The sequence below is a fragment of the Aulonocara sp. 'chitande type north' Nkhata Bay genome, linkage group LG23 (assembly GCF_057382095.1).
Source record: "Aulonocara sp. 'chitande type north' Nkhata Bay isolate Kocher_YH1m ecotype deep benthic linkage group LG23, A_spYH_male_GT1.1, whole genome shotgun sequence".
Taxonomy (NCBI): domain Eukaryota; kingdom Metazoa; phylum Chordata; class Actinopteri; order Cichliformes; family Cichlidae; genus Aulonocara; species Aulonocara sp. 'chitande type north' Nkhata Bay.
Genome location: NC_141365.1, coordinates 12,034,019 through 12,052,478, shown reverse-complemented (window position 1 = coordinate 12,052,478; position 18,460 = coordinate 12,034,019). Strand labels below are relative to the sequence as shown.

At 45.3% G+C, this 18,460-nt stretch overlaps 1 protein-coding gene across 8 annotated transcripts in view; it reads left to right on the top strand.

Annotated features, from left to right (window-relative positions):
- nfia (nuclear factor I/A) overlaps window positions 1–18,460 on the top strand; it is a 144,838-nt gene that overhangs the window by 92,123 nt on the left and 34,255 nt on the right. For all 8 annotated transcript variants that reach the window (XM_086284759.1, XM_086284758.1, XM_086284760.1 and 5 more), the window contains exons 3-4: window positions 14,494–14,559; window positions 15,135–15,209. In XM_086284759.1, the coding sequence (XP_086140885.1) occupies window positions 14,494–14,559; window positions 15,135–15,209 (141 nt within the window). The remainder of the gene's footprint in view (window positions 1–14,493; window positions 14,560–15,134; window positions 15,210–18,460) is intronic.

The following is an 18,460-nucleotide window of genomic DNA, read 5'->3' as shown; positions in this document are numbered from 1 at the left end:
GAATCACTGCTGGAGCCCCTGCTGGATGCTAAAGGAACTGCAGCTCAGAGGCTGCTGATTGGTCCATGTATACGCTTTATTGAAATTTGTTTGAAGAGAAAAGTGGACTAGAGTTTCTCTCTCGCTCGCTCGCTCGCTCGCTCTCTCACACAGTAATCTTTATTCCTTATCAAATACTTTCCATTCTGCTCCACCCACCCATGCTGACCTCTGACCTCTCCTCCGTACAGCCCTCTGTGTGTGAGTTTGTATTTCCACAGAAGGCTCTGGAGGCCGGTGAAGACTTCAGGGCATTTTTCATTCTCCTTCTAACCCCTCCCTCCTCTCCTCTTTCTTCTTCTTCTTGTTCACTGCAGCACTGCTGTGCCTTCATTCCCAGCATGCCTCAGTAGTGAGAGCTCTGTGAAGGGCCATTAAGAGCTGAAACTATGCAGCACAGTAAAACAGAAACACATGTGGACTCGGAGCTGGTCAGTGTTTAGATCATCACGGTGACGGAGCTGTAGTCTTTCTGAAGGGTGGGGTTCTGCGATCGATTCAGACTGCAGGGAAACACTCACAGTATCATCCGTCATGTTACCATCCTTCATGGTACCACCTGTCATGTTATCATCTGTCATGTTATCATCCCTCATGTTACCATCTTTCAGGTTATCATCCGTCATGTTGTCATCCGTCATGTTGTCATCCGTCATGTAACAATCCCTCATGTTACCATCTTTCAGGTTATCATCCGTCATGTTGTCATCCGTCATGTAACAATCCCTCATGTTACCATCCGTCATGGTAACATCTGTCATGTTGTCATCCCTCATGTAACCATCTGTCATGTTATCATCTATATTTGATGTGTTCTTCGAGTGTTGGTGCAGAAACGCTCACTGTTCACTTTCAGGACATTCGTTCTGAAACGTTGTGCCGTGGGTGGATGATGTGGGTGGAGTGGGAGTAAGTCCAGACTTTACTGAAGTGAGGCCTCTCTGAAACACCAACATGACAGCTGAGTGGAATTTTTCAGCTGTAAAGCAGCAGGTGATCGGCGATACACAGGTGCTGTGTTACCGTGAGGTCAGTTTTTCTGTATTGATGGAGAAACGTCAGCACGGCGACGTTAGAGGCAGGCGATCCCCGCTGAGCAGCACGTGGAGACAGCGGGGAGGAAGAAACCTCTGGCAGCACCGGGCTCAAGGAAGGGGCAGCCTCGTTAAGACCAGTAAAGTCCAGTAAAGGAACACTTCACATTGTCTTTAGAGCAGCGGTCCCCAACCTTTTTTGCGCCACGGACCGGTTTATGCCCGACAATATTTTCACGGACCGGCCTTTAAGGTGTCGCGGATAAATACAACAAAATAAAACTAGTACTGGTACTGAAAAAAAGAAGATTTATTCATAACACACGTGAAAAGACCCAGGAAAACCGAGTTAACGATGAAAACGATAACAAAATAACGCTAAAAACCTTGAAAACCATACATTTCACACCTGAGCCTCAACTCTCGCGGCGACTCATGGACCGGTACCGGTCCGAGGCCCAGGGGTTGGGGACCGCTGCTTTAGAGCATGTACACATGAAATGGTCCAGTGGAGTTTTCTTGATTAAATTGCTAACTAACATCTGCATGTGCACCAAGATAATATTAAGCTGTTTTCAAAGTAATAGTTCAACCAGCTGTAAAACAAAAGTCTGAGGGTGTTTTTAACTCTTTGGAAAGGTCCGCTGAAATGAAAACCGGGCTTTCCCGACTTGTCAATGGATTGTGATCGGAACATTTCTGACATGCTTCACTTTGTGATTAGGAGCAGCGGGCAGGGTAGGTGGGTGAGGTGGGTCTGCAGGGGTGAGGAGGCTTCATAAATAGGTTATCAGTAAAGCGAGCAGGATTTGCTGATTGTTTGTAATTCGACAAGCGGGACCCGGGCGTCAAGGCGTCGTCGTCTTTTAATACGTTGACACAATAAATAAATTAGAGGCGTAATGTTCTTTCCTCCTTCAGCACTATTTATAGTAAAGAGGACGCGCTGCGGATCCAGAAAGGATTAGCATCTGTGTTTGATGTGGTTCCACTGTTCTGCGGCTGAATGCGATTGCTCGTCCTGTTTGTTTGCAGCTGAGGAGGAGGAGGAGGTGGAGGGTGTGTGTTTTTAGACTGTTTCTTGGATTTTTTTTGTCTCCTCGTTGCCTTTCGGGGCGTCGGAGGAACACAATGCCAAGTAAAACCGCAGAGACGCTGCTGCTGTTTCTGCTGCTTTTCTTTCTTTGTGTGGTTTGAGGAAGGCCCGGCCGCCCGAGGCTGCAGACCAGAGAGAGAGAGGAACAGAAAGGCATGATGGGAGGGAGGACAGATTTGTCTTAATTGGAGGTTTTTCTGGTGCATCGGGGAGAGAAAAACTCAGTCAGGTATCAAAAGGGCATTTACAGCCCGCTTCCTGTTTCCAGAGGAAAAAATAAAAGCAGGAAATATATTCGTCAACGATCGGCCTGACCCCTGTCTGCCGCTGCAGCCGAGCATTCTGGGAGTTCTGCCTTTATGACGGCTCCTCTTTGATTTGGCGTGACGAGGCGAACCTTTTATTCTAGGGTTCTAAATCTGTCTCGTGATTAGCGCTCCGGCACTGACAAGCCTCGCAGCTCTACTTCCTCACAAACTGTGAAAACACGTCCTTCATGAAACCACAAACACACACACACACTGCACTTACGGATTCATCCGCCCCTGAAAATAGTTCCAAACAACCCCGTGTTTGTCTCTTTCTAAAAGTGTGTTAGTCTCAGGCCGACTCCACAGGATTTAGGCCCTGATTCCAGCCTGCAGAGGTCACATGATGCAGGCGTGCTCCTGCGGCGCGCTGTGATCCGTCAGGGTGCCGTTTCCCTATGTTTAACGCACCTCAAAGTGTGTGGCAGATTACGATTACAGCAACAGGAAAGCGAACAAGTGTGTCGGACAAAAGCGGACATCGAAACACTGAGAGCCCAACAGGAGCTTCTATTCAGGCTCTGAAGAGCCGTGGGTCACCTCCTCCACCTCCTCTTAGACAGCTTGACCTCTGACCCTCTCTGTCTGTCTTGGGCCCCTCCTCCTCCTCCTGTGTAGTTTTCTGGAGTGTGCGGCGGTGCTTTGTTGAGATGAAGCGATGGTGGAGCTTAATCTGAGAGTGTAAAATTGGGCTTTGTAATGTTGCCTACAGGTGGGCGGGGCTTCTAAAAGCATCGAAACACACTCTGAATCTGTGTGAGGACAAACTGACGATCCGATTTACAACACGATCATAGGTCACAGGCCACTGTCAGCCAGTGGGATAACTCCTTCCCTCTGGTGGTGTTTACATTTGACTGCAAATCTTAAATCAGTTATTTACGCGCGCACGTGTGTGTGTGTGTGTGTGTGTGTGTGTGTGTGTGTGTGACTTTAAAAGTCCTGATTGAGTGAAATCCGCTGATCTTTGTTGATCTTGGTGGACTTTCTGATGAAAATTAGTGAATATTTCAAAGGGTGGTTCGTCTTCATTCAGACTGCGGTTTTAGTGGTTTCTGTCAATGGTGCCGTCAAAGCTCAGATCTGGACGGAAACACCAGCAGCACACGGTTTCAGCTTCCTCGTGTTTGTAGTCAGAAATAAGTCTAAATCTGACATCAGATTGGCATCAAACGCTGCAGATGCTGAATGAATTTCGCTGAATGTTTGAGTTGAAAAACTTAAATATGTTGTTCGTTTCATACAATCAAGTGGCAGGTTTTATCTGAGAAACTCACTTTAACATCATTTCCTTATTTCAACCAATCAGCACTGATCTCCAAAGGACCTTTTTATTTAATGCTTGGCAGCACCTGCATTCAGGAAATAAAGGAACTTTCAAAGAAATGATCTGGAGTGTACGGGACCACTAAAAATATACCAGACTACCTAAACTATAAAAGAATAATTGCAGTTTTTTCCTTAAGTGTTTTTTCCTGAACGTTGAATGGTGGCTGACACTGTCGCTGATATTTTAGGGTTAAAGGTCAGCTAAGTGTTTGGAAATTATGAAGATGCTTTACAGGAGATCATCTCTAAAATATCCAGCCTCTGAAAAACATGTTACTAAACTGCAGCACACCTGATGAACAGGTACCTGTGGGGGGGTGGGGCTTCAATTTCAAGGGGTTTAAATGGACTCCTGAATACATCTGGATCATGAGCACGGTCCCTGTAGCACCTGTCTGACGAGACAAGTGACAGTGAAATGGGTTAAATGTAAAATAGCGTGTTTAAAACGGCCTTTGTGGGTTTTGGGGGTGTTTTTCAGCTTTTTTACTCAACCTTGCTCCAGGTGATGTTACCCTTTAATATCAGCTGATTATAAAATCAGTGAAAAGCTTCCTTTTGTTTTCTTCACTCATGTTGTCGGATCTTTCAGGTGCCGAGATCCCCTAGCCTCCACCCCTCTGACACCACAGCAAACCCGCCATCCCCTATAGGGCCCCCACTGTCACCGTGGTAACCCTGAAAGTGGTATCAGGCTGTCCTGAAGCCCCGCCCAGCCTGAAATAAATAGTTCCTCTATACTTTCCTGCTCCTTTCTGCTGCAGTGTGTGTAATCCATACAGCTGACGGATAGACGGACTGTACACACACAGACACACACACACACACACACACACGGATACACTCACCGTGATTAATGGCAGCAGACTCTATAGCAGATTATGGTGAAATCACTACAGATAAAGCACTGCAGTGTGTTTCTCTGTGTGTGTGTGTGTGTGTGTGTGTGTGTGTGTGTGTGTGTGTGTGTATTATCAGAGCCAGACATCCGTTCTCGCTCACCCAGAGAGGGAAAAGTGGTGGAGAATAAAAAAAAACGATTGAAAATGTTGATAAAGTTTCCAAAACACAGAAAGTAGCCAATCAGAGAGAGAGTTACTCCTCCATTCCTTCATCTCTCCAGCTTCTTCTCCTCCTCCTCCTCTCCGAACGGAAACCAGCAGTAAAACGCTGTTTATTCAGGGGTGAAATTTGATTGGACGATGGTTCTCAGAACTAGGCTGTGATTGGATGGATTCTCTAAAAGTGTTTAATTTTCTCTCAGAGTGATCAATAATTGATCATTATTGATCAGCTTGCAGAATGAGAATGCAAGGAGGGATGGGTGTAGTAAAGAAGGAAGGAGAAACAAGAGTTATGGTGACAAAAAAATGTTTCTTCAGATTGTGATATTGACTCTGTGTCTGTTAGTGTGTGTGTGTGTGCGCGCACGTGTGTGTATATCATCCATTAGAGAGCTATAATTATGGTAAGTGAGGCAGCACTGCGATCAATACAGCAATTCATCAATCTGACCCCGCCCACTGGAAAACACACACTATTTCATTTTGACCAAAGTCCAGCTGTAACCACTGACCACACACACGTTCAGCTCTGGTCTGGATTAAAATATCTAAAATATCTTTAATGAGTCTCAGTAACCACAGATTTGCAGATCGATCAGTGATGGGCTCATCAATACACATATTAACCCAGCTAATGTTGCAGTGCATTATGGGTGTGTGCCAGAGCTCAGAAGGTATATGTTTGTTTGATTTATTTATTAATTTGTTTATGCAGTTTGAAGTTTGAAGACTACAACACTTCCTGTTAGTCCCGCTGCACAGGAAGTGGCAGGTGAGTGGAGGCGCTCTGATCTGGTCCTCAGTGACTCAGAGAGGATGCAGCTAAATGGATATAATAAAGATACCTCCACCAGAGGTTAGAAGACCACCAGGAACTGCACGTGTGCAGAAGCAGCTGCAGGTTGTGGTGGTCAAAGGTGATGCTGTCTGGAGGTTGCTGCTTGCTTCATCCCCCAAATAGAAATGTACAATGCAAAAAAAGCGCTCCTGGTCCTGTGATGTCCCTAATAATAATAATAATAATAATAATAATAATAATAATGGATTGGATTTATATAGCACTTTTCAAGGCACCCAAAGCGCTTTACAATACCACTATTCATTCACTCTCGCATTCACACACTGGTGGAGGCAAGCTACGGTTGTAGCCACAGCTGCCCTGGAGCAGACTGACAGAAGCGAGGCTGCCATATCGCGCCATCGGCCCCTCGGGCCAACACCAGTAGGCGGTAGGGTAAAGTGTCTTGCCCAAGGACACAACGACCAGGACAGAGAGCCCGGGGATGGAACCGGCGACCTTCCGGTTACAGATACACTTCCCAACCCCCTGAGCCACGGTTGCCCCACTATAATATAATACACACCAAAATTCATTTTAATGAAAACCAGTAAAAAATGTACACATGGATCTGGGCTCGGAGATTCCGGATCAGCTCGACGGCACCCCCTCTAGGACAGGAAGTGTGCGCATAGAGAGTTCTCGAGCTTCAGGTCACATGACTTTAAAACCTCAGAGAACCCTTGTATAACAGCTGAATTGTGTCCTGATTGGCTGAAGGCCTCGCATGATGTGGCCTCGCACTTTTATCTTCCGAGGTTTTCTCTCCCAGACGGGATTCGTTTTATTTCATCTCATTCCTCTGGCTCATTTTTTAAACTGTGCTTTTATTTTCCAGCAGTATCCAAAGAAAAATTACCTCAAAAACTTACAAACAGATATGAGGACTAAGAAAGAAAGTCATTCTTCTGCTTTTATCTCACTGCTGAAGTAATAAACCACAGAAAAACACGCCTCATTTTATTCTAATATTCATTTTAATCCCGATGAGGTAATGTCATCGAATACGCTCCAAAGACAAAATAAATCCAACAAAACCTCAAACAAGTACACAGAAACTCAGAGAGAGCTTGAAGATGCATTTTATCTATAATCTCTGCAGTTTGTCAGTGATCTTTTGCAGTTTTTCTATAATCTGCAGTTTGTCTATAATCTCTGCAGATTGTTGATGATCTCTGCAGTTTGTCAATGATATCTGCATCTTGTCTATAATCTCTGCAGATTGTTGATGATCTCTGCAGTTTGTCAGTGATCTCTGCAGTTTTTCTATAATCTGCATCTTGTCTATAATCTCTGCATCTTGTCTATAATCTCTGCATCTTGTCTATAATCTCTGCAGTTTGTCAATGATCTCTGCATCTTGTCTATAATCTCTGCAGATTGTTGATGATCTCTGCAGTTTGTCAGTGATCTCTGCAGTTTTTCTATAATCTGCAGATTGTTTATAATCTGCATCTTGTCTATAATCTCTGCAGTTTGTCTGTAATCTCTGCAGTTTGTCTATAATCTCTGCAGCTGGTAAGTGATCTCTGCAGTTTTTCTATAATCTGCAGATTGTTTATAATCTCTGCATCTTGTCTATAATCTCTGCAGTTTGTCAATGATCTCTGCAGTTTGTCAATGATCTCTGCAGTTTTTCTATAATCTGTAGATTGTCTATCATCTCTGCAGTTTTTTAGTAATCTCTGCAGATTGTCAATGATCTCTGCAGATTGTCGACACTCGGCTCTCCTGGAGCAGATTGGGGTGGAGCTCTGTAGTTGGATCAGAGCATAGTGAAGCAGCTTCAGCACATTTGGGATATTTGAAGAGAGGAACAGAAGCGAGTTAACGCCTTCTTTCAAAACGTATGCTCCTGCATCTCGGCCTCAGCCGCTCTTCCCGATGCTAATCACCAGCCTGAGGTCGAAGGTCAAACACATTTATATTTGCTGCCCAATTTACTGGCTGCTTTCCAGTTTGGATCAGTGCACAGTTTACAGACATTTCAGCGAGTTGGAAGGTTCCTGGACGGTTTGTGGAGGGCTCATTTTGCATGTGTGTTTGTGTGTGTGCACGTGTGTGTGTGTGGATGGCTGGTAATGGCTGCGGCCCTCTTTTGTTCTGGCAGAAGGTGGCGAATGGCAGCGGCTCAAAGAAAACAGACAGAAGCTTCAAAATGGTTGCCAACGCTTTAAGATGGCTGCCAGGCTGAGAGAGAGGGCAACCACACACACACACACACACACATATGCACGCGCACACACACAGACAGGCTGTGTGGCAAATGTTAGCGTGTGACAGAAAATATTAAAATGTTTGTGATTGAAAATTTGAAGAAATGTGTGTGCGAGTGGGGTTTTTGTGTGTGTGCGTTTTGCAGTTGGCAGCGCCTCCTTGGCAGCGGCGGCTGGCTGGGCGTCCAACAATGGAGATGGCTAAGGGGATTCTCTCTCTCTTTAATTTTTTCTTTTTTGAACACCATCCGAGGGGCGAGAGACATCAACCACAAACAGAGAGAGAGAGCTTGGCTGTCTTTCTAAAATGGCGGCGTGTTGGCAGCGGCGTCTTGCCGACACAAAGCCTTGTCTGCCTCGTGTGTTTGTGCAGTTTTCTTTCATAATTAACCGAAAAACAAAAGACAGAAGAAAACAAATTGACTGTTTTCTCTTTCAGCCTCAGTGCGAGTCTTTGTGTGTGTGTGTGTGTGTGTGTGTGTGTGTGTGTGTGTGTGTGTGTGTGTGTGTGTATTAAGGATTTTTGGGTGTGATGTGCCGAATGTGAGGGGGCTGCCACAAAATGGCGGCTGGTGGACGGCGTCAAATTGCAGACGGGCGTTGTTGAGTCCAAAAGTAGAACCTAAAAATTTGTGTGTGTGTGTGTCGACTGGCAGAGCGTGCGGTGCAGGCGTGCCATGGTTCACATGCCAGGTCGGGGTCGGGGTCCTGCTCCTGCAGCGCTGCCTGGAAACACAAAACAAACGCACCCGCCTCCTGCTCAGAGAAACATCATCAGATTCATTTTTTATACTTCAGTTTTATTTTCTGATGTTGTGTGTGTGTGTGTGTGTGTGTGTGTGTGTGTGTGTGTGTGTGAGAGTGAGAGAGAGTGTGTGTGACAAAATATTTAAAGTTCATGCAATAAAATGATTTTAGTTTAATTCCAGATGAAATGAGACGTTTATTTGATCTGATGCTTTGTTCTGTGTTTACTCACATAATCGAGAATGAAAGAAAACAATACCTTTAATGATGGACCTTAAATAAAGGTGCCGATTTATTTTTAACAAATCCATATTTAAGTGTTTTTCGAATGCTGCTGACCATCTGAGTCACCTAACTCACACAGGGACCTACAGCCTACGGTTGCTACAGCTCTCTTTGTAGAGTCGTACAATATAAAACACCCCGAGGCGGCTGTTGTTGTGATTTCTGAATAAAACTGGATCGAATTAATCAGGCGTTTGTTCTGTTAGCTGCAGGAAGAGCTTAGAATCTAAAAGAGGAAAATTACAATTTCCTGTCTTTTCCTGGTAACGCTTGTTATAATCCAGAGGAAATGCTGTTTGGAGCATGCGTGGAGCTGTTGGGCCCTCGCAGAGCTTCACACGGCTGCCTGCAGGTCAGATAATTAGCCCCCGGGGTGCACAGGTGTAGGTGTCACCTGCAGGAACAGAGAAGCTTTCATTCCTTTCAGCTTCAGTCACAGTGCCTCATCGCTGCAGTCCAGCCGGACTTCAGGTCCGTGAACGTGTGTGTGAGAGTGTGTGTGTGTGTGTGTGAAGGTAATTTATCCTGCGTGGCAGTCTCAGCTGATTTGTGGCCTTTAAAAAAATGAATTCAAACGTCTCTTCATTTCATTAAAAGCTAAATCAGAGTGCGCTCAGATTGATGCCGAGCGGTTTGTTTATTTATTTATTTTGTACCCACTCAGAGCCCGTCCGTCTACGTCTTCGTTTTCGTATCCTTCCGGTAAAGATCCTCCAACTGTCGTCCTCGGGCTGAACATTGGAGGTGTGCGGCGTTCTGCTCTCCCCTCTCTCTCTCTCTCTCTCTCTCTCTCTCTCTCTCTGTAGTGTCGGCATGTCTCTCGCCCACGTCACTGAGCAGCCAAACACGGAGAGAAACAGATTTTGGCAGCAGAGCACTTCGCTGTTTCTGTTTGTGTTGCCTCCTGTCGCTCTGCCAGGAGACGACAGCGCGATCCCAGCGTGGCTCGGTCATGGGGGGGCGGAGTCTGTGTGCATTAAAAACAAACCCGGAGGAAGTGTGACCTCTTTAAACACGAGCTTTCTTGTGTCCTAACCGGTGTGACAGAACTTCACACCAGTGAGAAACGGCGTCTGTGTCAGCTGACAGCACCTCTGAACTGACGTTTCATTTTTATTTTGCTCTGCAGTAAAACTGGTGATGATGTCATTATCATTAGATTTACAACAGATTTACCGCGTCACACTGAGATCAGCGACGCACACGAGAAAGGCTTTGCTTAAATTGCCCATCATCCTCTCTGCCGTGAGAGACGCCATCCAGCTGCGCGTTCCTCTCTCACACAGGACGTTCTCGTCCAGGGCCTTCGACGTGTCACACTGTAATAATTCCCCCATCCTGTAGTTGCAGACAGACCTGGTTCCTTTTGACAGAAGCTTTTGCGTTTTTGGAAATAATCTCCGGAAATTTTAAACTGATTTATTTGGCACTTGTATAAAACTGCCATAACGTATGATTGCTCTAAATGAGCACGTCTTTTCTCATGAGGTAAGTCATCCACTCCCATCACAGGAAGCAAAACCCGTTCTGTGGAAACCAGTGGAGCTCTACTGGAGGTGGACTGGTTGGACTGGTGCTCTGCTGGTTCTTGGGTTTAATCAATAACCTTGCAGCAGAGTCCTGAATGAGCTGCTGGGAAAGGGGAACGTGGGGGTGAGGCTGAGCAGGTGGGGTGCAGGTGGTGACGGTGCACTGTGTTCTTGGCAGTGATGATATCTGGTCGGCACCATTAATGTGAATCCCGGGAACGTTACCTGTTGACCTTTATTCCCGGGAGTTAGCAAGACGACTTCAGAAGTTTTTTTCAGAAAAATTCAGAGGTAACCCCCCCACCCCCAACGCCAACCCGTCCCCCACCGCCTCTGACTCTCTGCTGCCTTTCTGGAAAGCATCCAGTAGCCCCCCTCCCTTGTTCCTAGAAAAGCACCAGTTCATGTCAGAGAGAGAGAGCAGGGCGAGCGAGAGGGAGCGACCTCTGGGGCGATCAAGTTTGACTTTCCCACAGAGAGAGCTAGAAAGTCTGGTCCCATTGTTTCCTTTATGTCCCAGTGCTCTGTGTGTGTGTGTGCGCGTGTGAGTGTGAGTGTGTGTGAGGGTCACGTGATCTGCCGGCATCTTTCCATGGTGGTCAGGTGTCCGAGGCTCCACTAGCGTTCAAGTGGGTCTCCTAACCCAGGATACGTGTTACTTGAGAAGCTTTTCAGAGTAAAAGCATAGGTATTTTCCTATTCTTCTGATTTCATTTGATTTAATATTTAAAGTCTTTGATGGTGACAGATGGAAAAAAGTTTTCAGAGGTGAGTGTGTTTCAGGATTTTTTTTCTAAAGAAACAAAAAGGACTGTAAACAGGAAAATAAGAAGGATCAGGAAGTTCATTAAACTTCCTGATCCTTCTTTATTTAAGGAAAAAGCTTTTTAAATTCAAAGTATAGATGGAAACATTTTTTCTTTTATAATATATGACTTAATTACAAGTCTGTGATGATGGGGGGTTTGAGTTAGATGATCCACGCCCCTCAGTGGGGGGGTGGATGCAGACAGTCCGGTCTGCTCCCACGCCTCATTAGCATATTTAATTAACCTGCTGACGGCTGAATGAGGGGAGCGGGGGACGATGGGGTAGGGGGGCAGTGTGTGAAAGTGCCCTCCAACACACACCCATCAGCAGCACCCCTAACCCCCCACCCCATAGTTGCCGTGGTTTCCGCCTGATGCTCTTTGTCTTAAGCTGCTGAAGCAAACAGACGCGGTGAACAGCATGCAAAACAAGCCTGATAAATGCTGCCCTGTGTGTGTGTGTGTGTGTGTGTGTGTGTGTGTGTGACAGAGGATGGGGCCGGGGGGGGGGGTCCTCTCAATGCAAAAAGTTCATGTCTCTTAAATGTAACTGAACTGCACAACCTCGCGGCGAAAATGTGCAGGCGCAGCGTCCATAACGTGTGGTCTGCAATAAGAACTCCACAGAAAGAACTCCACAGAAGGATTCAAACCTGGACCAAAGTGATTTACACTAACGAGAAGCCCTTTAATCCACGCAGGACGACCCGACACACTCAGCGAACCATCACTTCAGAGGCAACCTGCTTTCCTTCACTCAAAAAGCGCTCCTGTCACCTCCTCTCACATTAAAGAAAACATATTCACGCCTCAGAACCAGCAGGAGATAATCACTTGACTATCTCTCCGCACCGTTCAGCTAGCGTGTGAGCCGTTAAAGCGAAGCCCGCTCTTCCTCTCGATCCTGATTTTCCTCTTGGATCACACATCTGGGCCCGCGTGGCAGCGGCTTCAGCCGGGCCTCCGTCACGTTCGCCGTGCGTCGCACTTTCCTTCATGTTTGCCTTAATTAAAAGTTTTGCTTTCCTGGACGTTCCAACTTCTCTCCGTCTGCTCCTGAGTCATGGCCCCGCCAGCAGGCTCCGGGGGGATGATGGGTAATATTTCTTCCACTCCCTGCCTACTTTATCTGCAGCGTGGCCGATCGATGCCCCCGAAGCCGCTAAATCATTTGAAAGAGCGGAGCTGCATCGGAGCAGAGAGCATGCTGGAAGAGGAGGCAGACGCAGAGAGGCCGGTCGCACGAGCTGCACACAGGAAGAACGTTTGCCATGATACTCGGAGCTGACCTACTGCTGCTCACACGTCCACAACAAAAAATGTCAGATCTCACATAGAAGAGAGAAAACTCTAAAAACACAGATGACAAGTTTTGTTTAATAAAACAAAGAAATGTGTAAATAAGTTACAGACGCCTGCAGCTCAGTTTGATCTGATGCAGTTTTAATGAAGCATTTTTAAGAATGTGAAGCAACAGCTGATAACACATTAACGCTCAAACCATCCGTGTTGTGTTGAAGAGATATTCTCAGGTCAAAATAGGACTGGGCTGTACTGCCATGTAATACCGCTACGTGCCACAAGGAGGTTCAGTGAGTCGGTGTAGCCTTTATTTAAGCGGTTAATAAAACGATCGGGGAAAAAAGACTAAAAGTTTGAAGAGCAAAGCATTTTAGCACACCTGCTGGTTAAACACTGCCCCTGTTGGTGAAGGTTTGAGTTCATATTTGCAGTGGGTAATTATTCATTCATTCATTCATTTATTTGTTTATTTTCAGGCACAACAAATACCTATATTGAACATAAAATGCACAAAACAAAAAACAAAAATTGCCTGAAAAGGAGTGGGACGAAGAAAACTTATTAAATCCCACCCCTATACTCACTCATCAACAAAAAAAACAATAACATTATAAAAGTACCTTTATTATTATTATTATTATTATTATTATTGTTGTTGTTGTGAGATGTAAGACATTCCTGACTTCTTGAGACCTGAAAACTGGCAAAACCTCTGTTTTCACAGAGGCACTCACACTGCTGATGATCGGTTAAGCACGTGACTGATGAGCAGCACCTGGCTGCTGCTGATCCCGCTGTTCCTGTGGAAGCAGTGAGGCTGGATGTTGTTTTTCAGAGCACTGCAGAGAATCCTGTGACATAAGAAAATGACCCGTTTCCTCTTTTTTAACCACCTTGCTGTAGTAGTTCCAAGAATTCCCACCTTCCAGCAGCTGCATGGATTGGGACTGAGCGGGACTCTATTAGGTACAGATGCCTTCAGCTGATGGCGGGATAATCGATGACTTTTTATGTAGTTGTACATTGTAATCATGTAAACGTGGTTGTTGAAAACGCTCGGGGTGCACCATGTGAGATTCTGTCACGCACCGGGTATTTCTGCCGTTTTAACTTCAGGTTTAGCTATGAAACATTATTCAAAATGCTTTTTAAAGACTAAGTATGAAGAGGATTTATCCATTCATGCGTCGGTGGTCGCAGCTGCTTGGCTTATTTATGATATTTGACACGAGCTCCCCCTCAGACATTTCACTCTTCCATCCTTCCATCCGTCCGCTCACTCTGAACTTCAGCATAGGCTCCGAGTTCTTCCTGTGTCACTGAGCGTGTGCAGAAAGTGTGACTGAATCAGCTGCAGCAGCTGGAGTCTGCCAGTCAGTCTGCTGTGTGTGTGTGTGTGAGATACCAGGTGAAGGTTTTGTGATGTGGAGATCAATACAGGCATCCCCTCTGTACACACACACACACACACACACACACACACACACAAACCACCAAAGTTGTGATTTGCAGATGACCTGCTGAGTCCACATTTTGGTGAATAGCCTTCACTGGTGCTCGTTTCTGTTCTTGGATGATCTGGGATTTTGTGTGGGACTTTCTGACGCTTCTCAAGAATTTATTCTGAAAGCGTCGCACTTCCTGATTGATGAATATTTTTTATTTCGAAAATGTATTTACAGCATTCATGAAGGATGAAACACATTTCATGATAACATTAAAGATAACTTTTTTTTTTTAAACTCCCAGCTATCAGTGAAGTAACCGCTGGGTCAGAACAGACAACTGAGTGTGTGTGTGTGTGTGTGTGTGTGTGTGTGTGTGTGTGTGTGTATATGATTGTGTTATTAAGTTGGTGTTGTTCGGCTCGTCCTCATCTTTGTGTTTCTCTCCACAGAATCCGGCCAATCAGAAAGCCCGAATCAGGCCAGCGAATCAGACATCAAGGAGCAGCCGGAGAACGGTGAGACACACACACACACACACACACACAAACTGAGGCCAACCTGTGTGTGACCCTGTGTGGTTAAACGAAATGAGGCTGTGGTCAAATATGCACACACACACACACACACACACACACATTCCTGAGGAGAAGTTGTTTGTCTGGATCAGGGAAGTGCGTATGGAAGATTTTTAAGTGTGTGTTGATGGATGTGATAGCTGTGTGTGTGTGTGTGTGTGTGTGTGTGTGGGTGTGTGTGTGTGTGTGTGTGTGTGTGTGTTGATGGATGTGTGTGTGAGAGAGAGAAGGATATCCTCTCTACTTTGTGTGTGTGTGTGTGCTAGACCTTGACCCTGGTGTTCAGCTACGTGCGTGCAGACACACACAGCTGGTCCTGATTATTCCTGTTGGGAAACAGAAGCCTGTACTTCCTCACTCATACTGATCCTTCCCTGGTACTACTGGTACTAGTACTACCTGTAATCCTGCTGCAGGTGTAGATTTCGGGGGCTTGTCAGTGGTTGGCTGTGCCGAAATGTGTTGGTGATACAGTAGTAATATAGTAATAACCCCCTCCCTCCCTCTGCTCACAGGTCACCTGGGCTTCCAGGACAGCTTCGTGACACCTGGAGTTTTCACGGTGGCCGAGCTCGTCCGAGTGTCTCAGAGTAAGTTCTGTCTCTCTCTCTCTCACTCTCCTCCTGCAGTGAGGCTGAATGAGGCCAAGCACTGATTGGATCGCAGATCTGTCATCGATAGTGCATCTAATGTAATTCCTCCAGACCAAACCACAGGCTGCCTATCTTAATGAACACAGTGTGTGTGTGTGTGTGTGTGTGTGTGTGTGTGTGTGTCTGCTGATGTGTGTTTGAGTGGTCTTCCTGCTGATGAACATAAGAACATGTTTAGGAGAGTGTGAATTGTGAGCTCAGCTTGCAGCACGAGGCTGAGCACCTGTGCATCAGAGAGCCAGGTGTTCACCGTATTCTATAACAATAATAGTAATAACAATAGTAATAACTGTTACTTAGTAACACCTTATAAGTAACTGATTACCAAAATCACTGTATGTATAATAACATCATAGATTAAAATGTGAACAACACAGACTCAAACATTATGTGTTTTAAAGATGGTGAGAGTCGACGCTGCAGGAGAGTGCACGAGCGGCCAGTCAGCTCAAGGCTCTGAAGCACCATCGATTAATCGAATTCTCAGATAAGAACTACTTCTGTGATAAATATTCAGAAGAGAAAAACACAGGTCTTGCAAAATGACGCTTTACACACCATATTAAAATAGAAAACATTTTCTTAAATGCAAACATAAATAAACCTCAAGTCTCTTATCAAAGGTCAATATAATCTGTATGAAACTGAAACCTAAAACGTGTACCTTTACTCTGTGTTCTTGGAAGGTTTGTGACACTGTTTCATCTCCTTGATGAGCCAGATTACATTTGGTTTGTATGTATGTATTGTGTGCATATGTGTGCAGTGAATGACCGAGTTTGTGTCTGTAAGCCTTTAAAGGAGAATGCGGTGTCTGCGAGCATATTGGCATTGTGACGTTTGTCCTGTGCTTTGATGCAAAGTGCCTGTGCTGCTGAGAAGACATGCTTTGATGGTGCGTCGTTAATTAATATTAATAATAACAATTCATCTGCAGGTTTTTCTCTGTGTAGAACAAACAGCGTTGGGCAGAGCAGCTACAAACTTCCTTTTCTTCCTCTGGTAGTTTGTCGATCAGCTGCTTTGATGAAGGACTCCCGCTCGCTGTTTCCCAGTAAAGGTTTTAATGGTGATCACAGGAACATATACTGCTTTGGGCTATACAAACAAAGTTTTTTTACTGTATTGTTGTGGCTCCGCCTCTTGTGCAAACAGACTCCGCCTCCGTGTTAAACTGTCCCAGCATCATCAGGACTACGTGGGCTGAATGTGGTCAGACTTTTTATCCACACGCTGCTCCTAAATGTGTTTCTACTGCAGGTCTGTGAGTGCTGCAGAGCTGTGCATTAAACGAGGATTTCATATAATCGAGTTATCCGAATTACTCGATGAATCGTTGCAGCCCCAGTTGATATTAAAACTCTTCAGATCCAGGATCTGCTGCCAATCAGCAGCCGCTCCAACTCAACTCTAATTATGAGGAAATATGAGCGACAGGCGGGCGATCGAGAGACCGCAGGGTGGAGGAGAGAGAGGGGAGGGGTAAGATGGGTGTGCAATGGACAGAAAGGACAAGTGAGAGAGAGAGGCGGGGGGACATGACCTTTAAAAAGTGCCGACATGCAGGAGAGAGAGAGAGAGAGAGAGAGAGTGACAGAGAGCGCAGTGGGATCTATATGAGTCTGTCGATCGCCCACCGCTAACAATAGGCGATGTAAAGTGCCTGTCAGCACACACACAGACCCCCGATCAAAGAGCCATCGATCACACATACACACAGTTATCCCTGCTTGATCAGATACTCACATGCAGCTGCTATCTCACACTCACTTAATGACACTGAAATATAAGGCATTCTTTCAAATTAAAAGCATCAGTGAAGTCTGTTAAACTTTTTGTTCTCCAAGGGTAGCTTTGCATGATTCAAAGTTCTGAATAAGTCTCCTCAGCTATGTCCAAATCCAACTGAAACCCATGTACTCTGATTGGCCAGTATCTGGAAGGTTATTGAGGGTACAGAGCGCATAAGCACATGTACGAGTACGTGTTGGAGCCTGAATGGAGCCTGAACATCCTACATACAGCAGGAACATCATGATGTTGGTAAATAGTTTGCTCAGCAGGAAAAACCGAGGTTGGACTTAGTCTTTCAAGTACACAAACACATGTTGCTGCGTGCAGCGTGTCCCTGAAATGAGCTGTAATGTCAGGTAACGATTAAAATGACTGCAGCCTGCACAGACTCCTGTTCACACACTGGACTTCATTAAAGTGCGAGGGCTGTGGTTGTGATGCTTCACGGAAATACAGTTGTAGAAGAGTAACATGTTCCTCCACACAGAAACACGCAATTTATAGAATGATGGTACCTAGAACAGTGGTTTTTGGTGTTGCATTGCTGCTGATGTATTTGGCTTACCGTGTCTTCTTCAGGGTCTGTGTTTCTGCCCTGAAAGTGCCAAGTGGTGTTTTTTTAAGTGCCGTCCATTTTTTGATTTGATTGAGCAGCCATAGAACTATTTTGAGCTGATAGCGCCGTGAGTGCAGTGGTGTTCAGAAGATGTTTGCTCTGAGCACTTTGAGCTCAGGCTTATTGGAATTGTTCAGAAAATAGACGCTGAGAGCAAAAGTGAGGCAGCCTGTGGGCAGACCTTTGCAAATCATGCTGTAAACAACACCTCTATGCTGACAACACTGTCCTTTACTGTTCAGTGGTGCTGTACATTGTGGTCTTTAGTGTTGCTTTGGATGGCTGAGAAACTGAATTTTAAATTTCACGTGACACCTGTCAGCACATTCGGCAGGAGAACTAGCTCCTTCAGAACAGTAGATGATAGAAGAGAAGAGAAAAGGCCTTTACTGTCATTGTACATGTACAACGAAGTTGTGGGTGCTTCACACCGACTTTGCCGGAATAAAATATAAAGCGTATAAAAGAAATAAATAACAAAAATAAGAGAAAGGCACACAATAGAGGACAAAGTGCTCGGAAGCAGTGCAAAGAAAAAAAGGACTTCTTAGAGTCCATGTGTGAGTGTCCTGAGTGATGAGGGTTACTCAGCCTAGGACTGGGCGATATATCGAGTTTTTAAATATATCAATATATTTTTATACGAGATATGAGATGTGATAATATCGTTTATATCGATATAGTCTATGTTACGTTATAATTATACTTGTGGAACCGCAAGTTTGCCTCTTTCATCCACTTTTGTCTCTACGCAACGTTACTCTGCCTCGCCTCTCTC